This window comes from Chanodichthys erythropterus, chromosome 2, assembly GCF_024489055.1.
Source record: "Chanodichthys erythropterus isolate Z2021 chromosome 2, ASM2448905v1, whole genome shotgun sequence".
Lineage (NCBI taxonomy): Eukaryota > Metazoa > Chordata > Actinopteri > Cypriniformes > Xenocyprididae > Chanodichthys > Chanodichthys erythropterus.
The window spans coordinates 29504261-29521805 of NC_090222.1; the positions used below are offsets into that span (position 1 = coordinate 29504261).

General features: G+C 36.3%; 2 protein-coding genes across 3 annotated transcripts; both read left to right on the forward strand.

Annotated features, from left to right (window-relative positions):
- Positions 1-1249: 1249 nt before the first annotated feature.
- zgc:110410 (uncharacterized protein LOC553618 homolog) lies at positions 1250-4724 on the forward strand. The gene is made up of 10 exons (XM_067408714.1): positions 1250-1322; positions 1564-1784; positions 2038-2116; positions 2458-2511; positions 2616-2706; positions 2799-2836; positions 2946-3033; positions 3128-3217; positions 3295-3342; positions 4132-4724. The coding sequence occupies exons 2-10, from the start codon at positions 1583-1585 to the stop codon at positions 4279-4281; spliced, it is 840 nt and encodes a 279-aa protein (XP_067264815.1). The 5' UTR covers positions 1250-1322; positions 1564-1582; the 3' UTR covers positions 4282-4724.
- A 268-nt stretch (positions 4725-4992) lies between these two features.
- On the forward strand, positions 4993-10074 carry fam8a1b (family with sequence similarity 8 member A1b). 2 transcript variants are annotated; one of them, XM_067408689.1, is made up of 5 exons: positions 4993-5506; positions 8146-8266; positions 8374-8497; positions 8575-8714; positions 8816-10074. In XM_067408689.1, exons 1-5 carry the CDS (start codon positions 5023-5025, stop codon positions 8958-8960), a joined length of 1014 nt encoding a protein of 337 aa, XP_067264790.1. In that variant the 5' UTR covers positions 4993-5022; the 3' UTR covers positions 8961-10074. The 2 variants fall into 2 exon arrangements, with proteins under 2 accessions (XP_067264790.1, XP_067264799.1); XM_067408698.1 differs by having other exon boundaries at positions 4994-5506; positions 8895-10074.
- Positions 10075-17545: the final 7471 nt, after the last annotated feature.

The following is a 17545-nucleotide window of genomic DNA, read 5'->3' on the forward strand; positions in this document are numbered from 1 at the left end:
AACCCACCTCGCAGACGTTTTCTCACACAAGTTTGTGACAGCCCGCCATTCAACGATAAAAACCGAAAAGACTAAAATACTAGCAAGAGCCAAGAAAAGAGTAACAGAAAAACGGGGAAAATGCTCTCGACTGTCATTTTGAAACCTGCGCATGCAGCAGTGGGTATGAATCCTGCTGCAGAAGCTTATGAATAATTCATTAATCAGGACCGATCCGCCAGGGTTTGGATATATTTACATACAAATAAGCAGCTAATGAATTATTAATGGTAGTTTCTTGATCTCTTTTTTTTTTTTTTTTGTCGTTCATTTTAACTTATGGACACGTTTTATTCATGACTCAGGTAGCACACCTGCACATTTATTTGTCAATATATTTAACGCCATCTACAGGCAATGTTATGTTTGATGTATTATTTGTGGTTATACTGCTAAATATGTGTAACCAACCAGGACAATATAATTTATATATAAACCAGGACATTTAACCCTAAAACACAACACACAATGCAATGTGAAATTCAAAATACAGGTAAAACTCTTGTAAAAAAAAATATATATATATATATATATATATATATATTATATTTGATTATTTATTAATGACACAATTTCTTTTATTAAAGTAATAGTTTACCCAAAAATGAAATTTCCTTTCATCATTTTCTCACCCTCTTTTTGTTTCAGAGATTTTCTGTGGAAAAGTTTAGCAGAATGTTAAACACTTTTTTTATACATATAGTGAAAGGAAAAGGTGACATGGGGCCGTCCAGCTCCAAAAGTGACAAAAATCATCATAAAAGTAGCGCATACTACTTATGCACTAAATTTCAAATCAATCAAATTCATATAACTGTTTTGTGTGAGGAATATGATTTTCCAGATTTAAAACTTTTATGATGCTTCTATGGGGCCTTTGTCATTTTTGGAGCTTGTTCATTTTTATTGTATTGGAGACATGGTGGTGAGACAGCATTTTCATTTTGGGATGAAATATCCAGGTTGTCTTCTAGTAAAATAAAACATGATTTTTTTCAGAGACGATTGTAGTCAAAGTGATACATTGAGCATATTAATAAATTATAATGATAAAAACAAAAAGCACTCAGTAGAGGTTTCTATATTACATCAAATTGTGAAATATCTTTCATTCATTGTTGAATTTAAAAAAAAATCACTCACACACGTGAACTTGGCTCTCATGTATGTGTATTGATTTGATGGGCTAGGCAAAGTCCTGTCCCCCAGGAGACAAACTGATCAAGATCAGACTTTGCCCTGCACAACTCATAACAGGAAGCAGAGTGGTGCCACACTAAAAGGTAAGTGGCGGTTCTAATTTTAACAAGATTGAACAGTACCATTGTGTATTAGGAGAAAATGTTACAATTTGACACCCTATATTAATTTTAGATCTCAATCATTTCATTACTAGATAAAAATGCTGGCATACTAGTAGTAGGCCTATTTGTCTGTGCGGATTATGTCTATCAAAAAAAGCATCTGTTTTAGAGTTTGTAATATTTACTTTCAATTTTCTAAATTAAGTGTGTCTATACTTAGGTTTGTTAAGAGACACAGTATGAACACAGAGCAGTCTCCCCCTCCCTATTACCATCCTCAATATCCTAATGCAGCGCAGGGCAACGCTGGGCAGCCCACCGCTGGCGTGATGCCCCCCGTTGTTGTACAGGTCGATATGGGGATTCCAGACAGCGCTCCCCCAGAGTACACCCTGGGCTTTGAGAACGAGAACTGCTTTTCAGATGCAGTCATAAGAAGAGGTCAGCTGTGCTCTCTTGAAATTACTTCAGTCTCTTGGTTATGTTATTACAATCAGAAAGAATGCCTTTGTAATTTTTTGGTTTTAATGTTTCTTGATGTGCTAAATAATGATTTTTGCGTTTCTATTTACAAGGAAAAAATAGATGAAATATAACTCAACTTTATTTTCAAAAATTAATGAAGGACAGTGTCGTGTATGTGGGACTGATCAATGCTAAAAATTGTTCATGTCTGTAAATGTGCTTCATGTAGGTTTCATAAGAAAAGTGTACTTGACACTTATGGTTCAACTACTAATAACTGTTGGAATCATCTGTGCTTTTCTTTTTTGGTGAGTAGACTATTTATGTTGCCACGCCTTCAATTAATTTAGAACAAATAATGAAGTGTACTTCATAGGCTTGAGCATCTTACATTTGGGAAAGAAATTCCCAAAATCATTGTATTCAGCATGGATGAATCTGATCAAAAGTGACAGCAAAGGCTTTTATAATGTTACAAAATGTATCCCAGTTTCCACAAAAATATTAAGCAGCACAACTGTTTTCAACTCTGATAATATTACAGAATAAAATATATTTAAAATATAATAAAATTGTATGACCTCCAAACTTTTTAAACACTAGTTGTGTGTATATATTATTAATACATTCATGCCAATTTTTCTTATAGGGAGACACTCAGTGACTGGGTGAAAGGCACTATCTGGTTTACCTACACTATGATGTGAGCACTTTTGTGTGTTCTGCATGTCCTAAATAATATGCATATATTGTGTCCAACTTAATATATGTTACACTGACATCTTTTGTTTGCTTAAATTTCACAAGGGGTGTAACAATTGTTCTAACCATTGTGCTCATCTGTTGTGGTGACATACGTCGGAAAGTTCCCTTAAACTTCATCTTCCTAGGGCTGTTTGTAAGTAAATCACAGAACCGCTTTAATTGTGGTGGACATTAAACAATTTTTTTAACAATTTTTTAAATGCTAAGTGCTGTTTTCTCACACAGACAATTACAGAGGGCCTTCTCCTTGGATCAGTGGTAGTGTGAGTAAAAAGCATCCTTGAAACAGATTTAAATGACCTTCAGTTACTCAAAAAAACTGAAAAACTTTAGTAGCCAGTGTTATAGTATGAAACTGTCATTACTTTTCAGGTACTATTCAGCAGAGGCAGTGCTCTGGGCAGTGGGTGCAACTGCTTTGGTGTCTCTCGCAATGAGTTTGTTTTCATTGCAGTCTAAGGTACGTACATTCATTACAAAACTGGAGTCACATCTGGTCATATGTACTGTATTACTAAGTATAAAGTATGTAAAACTGTCTTTGCTTGTTTTAGTGGGATTTCACAGCTGCTTCAGGAAGCATATGGGCAATGGGCTGGACGCTGTTTTCATTCGCATTGCTTTGTGCAATTCTGAGATCGCAGGTAAATCCTCAACTTTCTTCTCAATCAAAAATGTTTACTTGTTTCTATTCATTGATGCAAACTTTCATATTCCACAGTATTTGTACATCTTTTATGCATCGTTGGGAACTTTGATCTTCTCTGTGGTAAATACAGTTCTTTCTTTGTCTTTCTTTATATGGTGAAGCTTTGTGTCTATATCTGGCCTTATGCGTTTGTGGATGTGGATGTGCAAATATATTGTATAGCGCTATGTGAAGTGTTGTGGCAAGAAATCAACTCCGACTCTACTGCATAAGAGACAAACACGTCCAATTGTCTTTAAAGCTTTTATTTCTTGCAAGAAAGGTCAGACAGGTCATACAGAAACACAAGTAGCTGCAGAGTGTAAGACCAAGAACGAAAGCTTCCCCTCACTTTTATATCTCTAACCTCCAAGGCCGAAGCCTCTGTCCTTTTACCATATTTGAAACATCTCTTAGTGGCTGTAACTTTCCACACTTTGTTAGCACAGACATGTTTTTAACATACATCTTGCATGTCCCCATACCATATCTTGTTCTTTCTATTTCCAACATCTATGTTAAGCATTACCAATGAAGCCAACATCATACCATGTTCCATAAGCATCATATTTCACAAGAATACAGGTAAAAAGCATATGAAAAATTAAAATTTCCACAACAGAAGCGACCTTGAGCTGTGGAAAGGCACTATATAAACTTCTTCTTCTTCTTCTTTGTCGAAATGTAAAGATGAATAAACCTTATCTAGGCCTAGCCCTAGCAGGACTTCATGAGTCAGTCACTGTAGTGCTATGAAAGCTGGCACAGTATTAATATTATGTTCTGCCAACAATCTTTTATTGTCTTAATAATACCATTTTAACTGCTGTCATTATCTTAATGTCTCTCCTGTTCATTATCTATTTTTAGTATCTGGTGATGGACACGCAGCTCATACTGGGAGGAAAGCACAAATACAGCATCAATCCAGAAGAGTACATCTTTGCTGCTCTGAACTTGTACCTCGATATTATCACAATTTTCTTATTATTGCTTCAATTAATTGGAATTTGTCGTTGATGTGGTTTATGAACATTATGGTTTCTGTCCCACTCATCACTTGTCTCAAATAGGCTCTGGGTTTTGAGACACAACATTACCCTCATTTTTTAAAAACATGACTCCATTGTGTCTACCATATTATAAATTAAATATTGCATCTAAATCAGAAAAATAGCTACTGAATTAAGTAAAATAGCTAATTAAATAGTTCTGAGTATGAAAGTAAATGAAGGGCAATGTGATGAATATGCAGTAGGTTCAGGGTTTTGAGACATTTTTTCCTCCATTGTTTTATAAGCATGACTCCATTGTGTCTGTAACATGTTGTAATAAATGTTCACTGTCATGTCTCTGTACTTTAAGTTAAATTCATTTAAATTTCTACTGTTATCCATTTGCTATTATTTTTACTAATTTGAGAACATTAAAAATGCTTGAACACAGTATGCTAGATTAAGGGGGTGACACATCTTACCCCACTGTCCCAAATTTATAGTTATTAATTTATTCTCTTTCTATGAAGTGTAAATAGCAACAGCTGCAAAAAAAAAAAAAAAAAAGTTTCTCTGTACATGAATATGAATGTCTTTTGCGTCATATGAATTTTTCCATCATTTGCATACTTAACCACTGAGTAACGCCTTTGGACAGCTTAAGAGGTAGGAAGAATAATGCTTTTGCTAATGTCTTCTATTACTTTTATTATGCATTACGAAATATTGCCGGAAGTTGATTAAATCGTCACATAACAAAAGTGTCATGGCGGAGTTAGACGAAAACGCTAGTGATAAGGAAAGATCGCTAGCAAAAAACAGTAGAACTAGGGACGGCGAAAATATGAAAACACATATTCGCAAGCCCTGTTCCGTGGGCAAACAAGACACCTCCACCGCTGTTACCACCACGGAGTACTGCGAAAAATTACAAGAGTGGATGTGGCAGTACTACTACAGCTATATGAACTGGCAGAGCTGGATAGCCATGTCTGCGTTTTCCTTCCCACCGTGTTTCCCAACACAAGGAACAAATGAAATGCCAGGAGCGTCGACATGGGGTACAGATATGTCTAATGGAGACCTTCGCAACTGGTTTAGCAGCCCGTTTGGTTTTCCTGCTGCAGCTGCGAATGCAGCGGGTCCAGCTGCTGACGCGAGCAGACAGAGTTCTCGAGCTCCTGCCACAGCGCCTGCGCAGCTGCCACAACAACAACCACAGCAACCTAATGGAAATGCACAACAGCCAGGTAATTATATATATATATATAATGATTAATAAATAATTTATTAACTTTCTTTTTTGTTAAAACTGCCAGCTGCTGTATTATATCCATGACAAGCGTTGAATATGACATCTCAGTACTTCGTGAACGAGCCTTCTTGGACTTTGGGTTTAGATTAGGTATATAATTTAGTGTCTACGTTGAAATAATAATAAAAAAAATAAATAAAAAAAAAAGCTTTTCTTTAACATGGTGTTCTAGACTTTTAGAAATATGCTTTTCTCAAGCTCTGGAAGTCTATTAAAGGATTAGTTCACTTTCAAATTAAAATTTCCTGATCATTTATTCACCCCCCATGTCATCTAAGATGTTCATGTCTGTCTGTCTTCAGTCGAAAAGAAATTAAGGTTTTTGATAAAAACATTCCAGGATTTTTCTCCATATAGTGGACTTCAATGGCCTCCAAACGGTTGAAGGTCAAAATTACAGTTTCATTGCAGCTTCAAAGCATTCTACACAATCCCAGACGAGAAATAAGGGTCTTATCTAGAGAAACCATCACTCATTTTCTAAAATTTTTTTAATACATTTTAACCATAAATGCTCATCTTGAACCATAGATATATACACTAGATGTCGCCTTGGCTATGGCAGTTCATTGGAACGAATGCGTCAATAGAGCCGCCATCTTGGAACAGGGAAGCCTTCATCTTTAATGTATCAGCATCAATGTAGGCAAAGGTCTAACGGAAATAAAATCACCATAAATCGTCATGAATGCGATTTTCTAGGTTTTTTTGGGTTCGTTCCAACGGTCAGACATGTATTTATCATTGAATCCAGAGAAAATTTAAGGTTTTGATATTAAGATAATTACTTTTTAAAAATATAATGCATAGTGCTAGTAGGCCTAAGTTTATTAGTCACATTTTTCCACTTGAGTAAACTTCGAATGAACTATCGCTACTTGCATATAATTATTAAAGAATAAAACAGAAAAACAACATGAAAGTCACCACAGTGGTACTTAATTTGGGAACATGTATAACAAGAATCAGGTGAAGTTTGCAGTAAACAGTTTCATTTGATTTATTTTTTATGAATTTTAAAAATATTTCCACCGACACTTAACACCTACCACGCAACCTCATGTAGACGCGCATAGATGGCGTGACCGCATACAGGTCGCGGGGCAGGTGGGTATAGCCGTGGCAGGTCGAGTGACAGGCGGGTATTTCTGTGACAGGTCGAGTGGCAGCGGTGACAGGTCACGGGGCAGGCGCGTTTATCCATGGCAGGTCATGGGGCAAGTGGGTATAGCCGTGGCAGGTCGAGTGACTGGCGCGTATATCCATGACAGATCGAGTGGCAGCGGTGACGGGTCGCGGTGCAGGCGCATACATAGCGGTGACAGGTCGAGTAGCAGCTGCCACTAGCAGTGACTGGTCGAGTGACAGGTCTGCCCCTGCCACGCAAAGATTTTACCCCTACTGTGGTTTTCCTAACTGTCAAAAACTAATGGGTAACTAGCATGGATTAGCTGCGGTCATTAACCAAGGACTGAAACAAACCAACGTAACCAGAAATATAATTTCGTAACATTCAATATCATAAAATACATTCTCACTTGTGAAATGTAATCCCTTGCTGTCTGGTTTTTAGATTTCTTTAGTTTGAACATCCATACGCCGCACAAAAGTCCGGCATCGTTCATGAATTCAAAGTACAGGCGGAGATAGCAGCGTTACCTAGCTACTTCCTATGACAAGACCCGTTCCAAGATGGCGGCGGTTTTGACGCATGCTTAGAACCCCAAGGCAACATCTAGTGTATATATCTATGATCTTAAACTAGCTCTCTTCTTCTTCTCTATTAGAATTTCGGCAGTTTAGACACTGCTAAGTGTATTACTGCCCTCCACAGGTCAAAGTTTGAACTAAATTGTCATATACAATATGCTAGTGCAAGTATATAGCAATTAGTTCAAACTTTGACCTGAGGAGGGCAGTAATACACTTAGCAGTGTCTACACTGCTGGAATTCTAATAGAGAAGAAGGGAGCTAGTTCAAGATGAGCATTTATGGTTAAAAAGTATATAATTTTTAATTTTTTTTTAGAAAATGAACAATGGTTTCTCTAGATAAGACCCTTATTTCACGTCTGGGATCGTGTAGAACACTTTGAAGCTGCAATGAAACTGTAATTTTGAGCTTCAACCGTTTGGAGGCCATTGAAGTCCACTATATGGAGAAAAATCCTGGAATGTTTTCCTCAAAAACAGACATGACAAAAAAAAAAAAAACAGACAAAAAAAGACATGAACATCTTGGATGAGATGGGGGGTGAGTAAATTATCAGGAAATTTTAAATTGAAAGTGAACTAATCCTTTAATTTCTTCCTTAAAATTGCCAGTTTTATGTTTGAAGTTAGTGCATGGCTCTATGGGACATGCCAAAAGTGGCAATTTATGCTCATATTAAAGTAGTGAAATCACCCCTATGTTCACTTAAATGTTATTAAAGAAAACTAATATTTTTGACATCTTTATTTCATCCAAAATATATTACGACATAAGATGGGACATAAAAATGTACTTCACAACTAGAATGATTCTGTTTACAAAAGCAGTTCATGTTTATAATACTTTTTAATACTGTCTAGGTAGGGAATATTCTATCCCCTCTCCTCTACAAAGGTTCTTGGCAGAAATGGTGGATTTCTTCATTCTTTTCTTCATTAAAGCTACAATTATCCTCAGTATTGTGCACTTCAGTGGAATGAAGTGAGTCTGAAATCTTTTGTTTGCATTTCCTTTCCTTACATATCACTCATGTTGTATTTCATTAAACAAAACCATTCACTCTTTGTCTATTTAAAATCGCATTTTAGGGACATCTCAAAGTTTGCCATGCACTTCATTGTAGAGGAGATTGATGAGGACACGTCAATGGAGGAATTGCAGAAGATGATGCTCGTGGCTTTAGTGTACAGGATATTAGTTTGCTTTTATGAGGTTAGTTCAAACAATTGAATTAATCTACAAAAAAAACAAACATGAAGACCTACATAACTGTTTTTGATTGTTTTCAGATCATATGTATTTGGGGAGCTGGTGGGGCGACACCAGGGAAGTTTCTCATCGGCTTACGAGTGGTCACATGTGACAGCTCCGTCCTGGTTCAGCCAAACCGAGTTCTTGTGGTACCAGCGACAAACGTCACGCTTTCTGCGTCAGTGCTGCTGTTAATGTCACTCTTTGTCATTTTTTTTAAAGATGAGATCTTTTTCCAACATTTCTATTGAAACGTCTTGTATTGTGATTTTCTTGTAGGTCTACGGTGAGAGCGTTAAACAAGAACTTCTCCATCGCTTTCTTTTTTCCGGCATTCATCACACTTCTTTTCTTTCAGCACAACAGGACTGTGTATGACATTGTGGCCGGCACCATTGTGGTCAAGAGAAACAGGCTTAGATGACTTTGTCATTAAAGTCATTATCAACCCAACTTTATAATGCAAAAACAAGCTCATAGACAAAGGAGAGCAAACCAGCTGCAGTGACACATACTGAACTGAACTAAGGCTATTGGCCTCTCAAAGAAACTGCCACTTTAAGTGCTGAACACGTTATTTCCAGTATTTCTCACCCATCTCTTCTGGATATTTAGTTTTGTAAGCATGAATTGCTTTCTCAGAAGTATTTTAATCATCTCTGTTGACATCTTTGAATATTTTTCTTGTGCCAAAGTAAGATAATTTATATAAATGTGCTGCCGCATAATACTTGAACTTCATTCTGGTACATTTTTCTCTCTCTTTGTTAATGTGTGTGGAATATTGATTGGAATATTTACTTAAGAATATTCTTTGACTAATGGAATTTGGCAGGAAAAAAGTGTTAGCAGGAATTAACATATTTCTCCAAATGCAATATCATTTGGTTATAGATCCTAATGTACTCACTGCATTTGTATTTCAGATGAATGTTTTGTTCCTAATTACTTATCTCTATTTTATGGCCTGTAAAAGCTTGAAAATGCCAGGAAAACATTTTATTTGTACAGCTGAGCTGTTTTGCATACTGAATTTTCACTGCATGCCTTCTTCAGCTCTGTGTTCTGCACTATCCTGAGCTGCTGAGTTGATTATTTCAACTTTAAATAGCCTCATTCTTAATCAGTTGTTAGTATGTTATTCCTTTTGGATTGTATAGATAAGGCCAAATCAAAAGAATTCACTTATGTCTCAGAGAAAGCCTTCTGTGTTGTCTCTGTTTATGGATTGACTGTTTATACCAATAACAATCTTTTGAATAGACATGTTATATGAAGGGATTTGCAGCACATGAAAGGTATTCATCTTCTGAAGTCACCAGTAAGCATATAAGGTTAATTTCCAAATAGTCGTAAGAGTCGGCTATAAAAATCTCTGATCATTAACACTTTCATATGTACATTTTTGAAGTAATCATTCCAAAGAAGCCACATATTCAGTGTTAGAATTGCACACAAATGGCTAAATGATTTAGCGCATTTGGTGAATATGGACAAACTGTATCGGCAAATATCTGAAAGTCACTTAAAACACTTTTAACAACATTTTTTTTTTGTTGTTTTTTTTTATAGGGCTGCAAATTATTCAAATTCTGAACGGTGCTGATGCATTTAAAGATAAGGTTAATTATTTATCTTTAAATTTTTACTGGCCAATAACAGATTTAAAAATGCACACTCTACTAAACATTAGTTTAATAAAACTTGATATATTTATAGGCTACTCAATATGGTACAAATACATTTTGTATTCTTAATTTTTATTTAAATACTGAAAACTGCTAAAATATCTCACGCTGGTATTAGATGATATTAATTGAAGCTGGGCCAAACCATTTGTATTGTATTCGTCTCACCCTTGAACTGAAGACGGAAAATGTGTATAAAAAGAACAGTACAGACTTAACGTTACATGACGGAAGGATTTGAGGTATCTTGGCACTTCATCAGTTGAAATGAGTCACCAGTAGATGGAGTGAGAGCGCTGCTGACTTACCGTGTAAACTGCCTGTGGATTCTGAACGTGAAGTAGTAAGAGAATGCTTTATGAAACCTATAATTCCAGTCATGGCTTCTCTTTATTAGAATTTCTAGCCGTGGTAAAATACACGATATAGTAACAGCTAAGAATTTCGTACACTATATTACTGCGCAGCTCCCATTGCGTTTCGTTATTTTTTGTTGCATAGCAACATTCTATTATGCTAGGAACTATTTCTTCTAGAATTCTTCTTAAAGGGATAGTTCACCCCAAAAGAAAAATTCTGCAATCATTTACACACATTCCCAAGCTCCCAAACTCTATGACTTTCCTTTTAATGTGTAGATTTTTTTATTTTAATTTTATTTTTTTCAGCGAAAATTAGTCAATGCTCAACAAAACTATTTGGTTACTAACATTCTTCAAATTATTATTTTTTTATGTTAAACAAAGAAATCATATGAGTTTTTTTTTGTAAATTATCAGGGTTTTTTTTTTTTCAATCACAATGAAAGCCAATATTGTTTGAACACCAATGACTTTCAAAAATCTTATTTTAAGTTCCACAAAAGAAGGATGAGTAAATGATGACAGAATTTTTATTTTTGGGTGAACCTTAATGGATTTGCACAATACAACATAATTTTAGTGAAAGTAAAACATCCTACATTTTTGTGAGTAAATTAGATATGGGCCAGAAAACACTTTTTTCCTACCCATAGGTTAACTACAGCAATGTTGAAGTAAATAATAGTGTTTAAATAATATCGTTTACGTCATTTTCTTTGAAAAACAAGGTCAGGGCATAGGCTTGCTTTGGGAGTGATTTTTAAAGGTTGATTGTGTTAAGACCTACAGATGGTTTTCTCCAACACAGACCCTCATCGTTCTCTGAGATATTTTCCCTTTTCTCGTTGACCCTGCTACCTTTCAGAATGGTACCACTGATGTTGCATTGCAGTTATCTGTAAGTAGTGCTCAGTCACGCTCGACCTGACTTTGTTTATCTCGCAAGTCAGATTGAGCATGCTGTGCCAACTATATGATGTCAGTGTGAGTAATGGCTCTGTGTGGGGACACCAGTCAGCCTCATGCTGCTATTATGATTATGTTGACTTCTATAATTAAAAAAAGATCCCAGAATCATTCTAAGGATGTCAAGCTCTAAAGTGCTTCATCAAGTGCGTCTCTGATCTGGTCTTTTCAAAAAGCTATATTCGTGTTAGTGTAAGTTTTTGTGTATGCTCTGAAGGGTGAGAGAAAGAAAGGACAGTCAGCCTCGAAGGCATGTTGTCAGGGGCTTCCAAACAACAAGCTGATTGGCTGATTGAACAGCATTCTGTCATTAATTGGTGATGTGTTTTACTTTCTGTAGTAATGATGTCATCGGTAGCCAATCAAAGGCCATGGTGACTGTGATTGGTGTGATCTGATTGGCTATTCAGTTGAAAATAAGATAGGGTTGGGTTTCTCATCATCCAAGACTGATGTTCACTCTGAGCTTTTGCAAAAACAAGTATGCTCTTCCAAATCGATGATCAAAACGACATTAGCGATGAACGGCGCTCTCAAATAGTGATAAAACCCTCAATGGAATTTGGGGTTTCTACACTGTTATCCTATCTTTATTACCTTGAGACTGCAGCATATTGTTGAACTGTGGCTTAATGTAGTTGACTGGTGCTGTCGAGATTTCCTCTTTGCTTGAGGCTAGAAGAAGCAGTGTATTTTGACACAGGGCATCCATATTTGGTCCTCCAAAAAACCTATTTTTGCCATGCAACATTGTAAGCAAATAAGTATAATGCAGAATTCATGTGATATTGACCCAATTACTAAACATTTATTTGAAATAAAAATCCCAAGTGTTTAAGGCATTGTAATTAGCATTAATATTAGTAAAAAAGTGCTTGTTTTTCATTAGTAGGCCTATTATTGTTGTCATAGTTGTTTTTAAAATGATTATTTACATAAGCTACTATAGAAATGCTTTGAAAAATGTACAGAAACTGAGAAAATCATATTCTCTGTCCTAACTGAATTGCTCAATTTGAGGCCCATCATCCACTGGATTTAGAACAGACTGTTATCACAGTTCAAAAGTGCTGACCAACCTTATCAATGTGCCAGTGTCTGTCTGTTAGGCGATTAATGTTGAACACCTCCCAAGTTTACACACTGACAGGCGTCTGACGATGTCTATGTGACTCATGGCTCTCTGGCAGACGTTTTAATTAGTGATCCAGCTGCAGGAGAATGGAGACTTCAATGTCCATTATAATGGAAGGTGCTGAGATGGGAATGGATGGGGGTTTTATCTCAAAGGGGACTGATTTGGTAGCAACACTGTGGGAAATGCAGCAAAACATGTCTTTTTTCAATGTCTACACACTGGATGATTTTATTTAGGCTTGTAATTAATTATTAATGAACTGATTTTCAGAAAAAGTCTGAGTGGGGGCTTTATTTAGTTGCAGCTGCTGGTAAATCAAAGGATTCATAGCTTGCCAAAGCTAACAGTATTGTGAAAGATAGGTTACAAGATTATAGGGGACTGAGATAAAGTGCTTGGCTAAACAACATGATTGAATTAACATATTCAAATAGTCCATTCCACTGGAAAGTTGTGCTTGTAGGTTTGGAAAAAGTAACCACTAGATAATTTCCTTGACCTTACAGTCTTACTCATTTATGACCACAAATGTTTGAATGAACATTTGTTGACATGAGGCATTCTTGAATCTGGTCCACATTCATTCAGCTAGTGAACTCAGTCAAGCTGTACAAGAGGGAAAGTGTCTGCCCGGCAACAGTATCAGTGTTTGCTAAACAATTAAATCCCGACAAATTCACAAAAGCAGGAACTGTGTGGAATAACTGGGAGAAATCGAGATTTTCCTCTTTGGAAAGAGTGACAAATTCACATTTCACTAGGTTTTATTTTTTTGTCAAACAAGATTTTTCGCATCAAAAAACCTGGAGTATTCATTGTATTTTACTCAGCATAACTTAGAATTAAATTACAAAGTGGCTTCATTTTGAATGCATTGTAGTAGTTGTTTGCCAAGCTCATAAATGAGTCTGTCTATAGCAGATGTGGCCAAACCAGGACCCACCAGGTTTGGGCATCTCATGATTTGGCCCACTATGCCATTTTACACTTCACTGCATATTATTTTGCATTGAAATGAAGAGCATATAAGAGAATTTAATTTAAAAAAATGTACATTTATTAAACATATAGTTGCAACATTTATTTTTGGCCCATAGGCCTCAATCAGGTTTGATTTTTGGTAAAAAATATGGGCACCACTGGTCTATAAAAATAATGTTGCCTAGAGTTTTTGCGTAGAGTAAACCATTTTCCAGTACTGTTGCGGCAAAGCAGTGACAGTGATTAGAGATGGATACTCTAGTAATGGCTTTATAATAGCTTGGTTTTATAATTGCTGTTTGTGTGTTTTCTCATGTTTTCTTTCTCTGTTAGGCTGCCAAAACCACTATTGAGGCTGCAGTGCCCCTCCTTTGCCCTTAGTATTAAGCCTTTTGAGTGTCTGATAAAGAGCATGTTATTGCATTCCTTACTGGAAGCCTCAAATATCTAGTGGCCAGTCTGGGTTTTCACTTTTATTATGCATTCAGCACTTTTGACCACTGAACGTTGCCCTCCTTAACCCCTTGGCAATGTTTAAAGAACACAAAGATGATGTTCTTCATGTCAGTGCTTGTAAAGTGGTTGAGCTGCTCCTTCAACCATTCTTGTCTTCGCTCCTTGTGTTGTATTCTCAGCAGAAGTGTGTAGGCCAGAGCTATTTTTGGCTTAGTGCTTGAAATACTGGCTCTGAAAGACATGGAAAAACATTTTACTTTCTGAAAGATTTGGCTGTCTGTTATTGTGGTCGGCTCTGTTTAAGTCAATGGAGTACTTGAAAGCGATAATTCATCTAAAAGTGAACGTTCTGTCATCATTTACTCACCTTCATGCCATTTCAAACCTGTATGCCTTTCTTTCTTATGTGGAACACAAAAGAAGATTTATGAGTCAGTGGTCCAAACAACATTTTTCAGACATTTTTCGAAATATCTTGTTTTGTTCTGCAGAATAAAAAAAGTCATAAAGATTTGGAATGACGTGAGGGTGAGTTAATGACAACAAAGTTAAATCAATGTTGTACCTGCAAGATAGTACTACAAATAATGGATTATATAATACTTTCTTTGCAGTTTAACAAACTTTGTGACTTAGCTCATTTGTTTTGCAATTAGTTGGGCCATGCAAGCACACCAAAATGTCCTGAACATTTTGTCCATTATTAATCCAAATATGAGAACTATTTATTCCTTGAGTGTCTGCTTGTAATGTCCATTGATTTAGAGGTGCAACAATTTTTGCTGGAAACAAAGAGTGTTAAAAGACAAAATCTATAAAGCATTTATGTTTACATGCGTGCAAAGAGATTCACATAACGCATGACTCAGAGAAAAATTCTCAAGGTTGAAGCCTTGAGACATTTGTAGACCCTGTCCTTGTTACCTCGGCAACACAGGTCCTTGCATAATCTTCCCACATGCTCAGAGATGTCATAGTACCTACTAAATCAAGGGACTTTCCAGTTTGAAGTGTGTACAGATCACTCATGGCACTGGACTGGATGCCTTCTGTTAGAAAAGTCCCTTTAAAGGAAAATCAGTTCACTTAGCAGCCATATTGGCAACATCATACAAAAATTACTACAAATAACTATTATTTGAATAAATGACATGTAACTATCTCATAATTATCTATGCTGGCTTCGAATTGGAAATATACCATACAAAATCATTTCAAATGTCTCAAATATTTCTATGAGACAAATGCAAACAAACAAAAAAAAACACTCTTTCCTTTTGAACGCCATAACATAATTTATTTATTTTCTAAATTCTGCAACCTTCTCTGTTAAGTTGGTCCTCTACATAATATCTTATGTTAGCTTGTGTCCACTGCCTGCAAAGTCCATATGTCAGAATGAGTCCTGTCCCCCTTTATACATGTCTGGACATGTTAGGACATGTCTCACTATCTCTGAGAAATCAACAAAGTTCTATAGGGTGAACCTTCTTTCAGTGTGAAGACTGAACAGGTGTCAGTACTTAATACAGCAAACAGAACAGTAATAATGGAATAATGCAATATTGTTTTGCTCTTGGGGTTTGCAAAAGTGACTGGATGTCTGTGAAAAGAAATTGGACCTGATCATGGACCATTGTGAGTACTTTTCCTCTTTGGGGCGCATCCAACTAGTTATCTATTATTTCTTTTATTATTTCTTTATTTATAAAGCACTTTCAACACAACTCTGTCTATTTAATCTGAGTTTTATGAGACCTGAGAGTGAGGGCAAAACTAGAAAAATAATAAGAAGAAGAAGGAGGAGAAGAAGAAGAAGAAGAAGAAAACAGAAACAGAGAAACTAAGACTAGCAGCCGAGACAGAACACTTCATTGCTCTTTCATCTCATCTCCCCAGTGACTGGTTAAGGCAATACCTCGACAAACAGTAACATAGCAACTCTCCCAAAATCTCCTGCTATTAGAAGGAATGGAGATATCAAAGACTGTCTCTTTGTAGGGCTTTGTAGTTTTAGACGCTGAGCCATCAAGAGTGAAAACAGTACAGGTATTCTCTGAGTCTTCCTAACAGTCTCAACTGAAGCTGCCGGATGAAAAAGAACAGTCTTATTTAAAACAGAAATCTTTTGAATCATGTACTTACTGTCACTTTAGATCAATTTAATGCATCCTTGCTGATTAAAAGTATTAATTTCTATATAAAAAAACTTACTGAATATATATATATATATTACATGTGTGAAATTTACTCGTGTTTTACTCATGCATACATATAATATTTAGTAATATATGTTTAAGATTCTGAAACCTTGATATTAGTGACACAAAAAGGATCAGGTCAAGAAGACGACACACTGAGAGATGTTCATTTGTGGCTGAATTATTGGCTTTGAGAAGTCTATGTTTAGTGTGTTGTGTTGTCCAAAGAGGATCTTTTGTCCTTTCAAATGCTATATGGTACCTTTGCATCTGTCTGTGGCTTGGCAAACACACCCAATGCAGTGCTGGGATCTGCTCAGAGAGAGTAAACCAGGCCAGGCTAATATTAGAGGTTACATATTGCTGATGGCTTTTTTATGTTCCCAGCATTTCTCCTTGTTGACAGCACATGTTTCAAACACAGGGTGTTTTCAGATCTTCTCAAGGTTGTGTGCAAAGATAACATTTTTGTATGCGAGCGTGTGTGTGTGTGTGTGATGGAACGAGTGACTATGTATTTGCATGTGGTTCCCCCCTGAGGGTAAACTGCAACTACTTTGCATGCTTAATGTGGGAGACATATAAGTTTCTATGTTTGTGTATGTGCTTATGTAGGTGTGTGTATGTGTTTTGCATTATAATAATGTATGGCTGTTTTTGGTGTATTCTTGTTTACTTTTAGTAGGGGACCTTTGAATATTGTGTTGGACTATGGGGGGGCCTTTTAGTCAAATATGTCAGTAACTGAGAAATTCTGGGAGTCTATAGACTCTATATATGATAATAAAAAATGAAACATTTAGTATACATGCTACAATGATTCTCTGTGCTTAATCGCTTTAAGTTATCGCACAGAACCTCCCTGCAACATTTCCTGTATCATCATTGGTTTCCAAAGAAATAGCCAAGTGGGAATCATACACTAACATTAGGGAAACGTTCTGGGTTTATTTCAGGGCAGGCTTATAGCTCAATGCAAATGTGCTTGCTCTCATCACATGTAATGGTGGTGAGGCACTAAATTAGTTTTCCACTGAGAGAAACTAATTAGTTGTAGACAGAAAGCGAGAAAACGCATAGAAACCCTCACAAAGACTCTCTCAAGAGAATTTCATGGTCTGTGGTGTGTTTGTGTTGCTTGCGAGTGCAGTGGTCTACGTGAGGGTACGTGTTTCTTCTAGTGTTCTCGGTCCCTTGCTCACAATTTTTCTTCCTCC

Excerpts from the sequence above, each read along its gene's own strand:
- zgc:110410 (XM_067408714.1), top strand. The coding sequence starts at position 1,583 with ATGAACACAGAGCAGTCTCCCCCTCCCTATTACCATCCTCAATATCCT. Across the intron at positions 1,785-2,037 it reads AGATGCAGTCATAAGAAGAG|GTTTCATAAGAAAAGTGTAC; the intron begins GTCAGCTGTGCT and ends TGCTTCATGTAG. Across the intron at positions 2,117-2,457 it reads ATCTGTGCTTTTCTTTTTTG|GGAGACACTCAGTGACTGGG; the intron begins GTGAGTAGACTA and ends TTTTTCTTATAG.
- fam8a1b (XM_067408689.1), top strand. The coding sequence starts at position 5,023 with ATGGCGGAGTTAGACGAAAACGCTAGTGATAAGGAAAGATCGCTAGCA. Across the intron at positions 8,267-8,373 it reads GTGCACTTCAGTGGAATGAA|GGACATCTCAAAGTTTGCCA; the intron begins GTGAGTCTGAAA and ends ATCGCATTTTAG. Across the intron at positions 8,715-8,815 it reads ACAAACGTCACGCTTTCTGC|GTCTACGGTGAGAGCGTTAA; the intron begins GTCAGTGCTGCT and ends ATTTTCTTGTAG.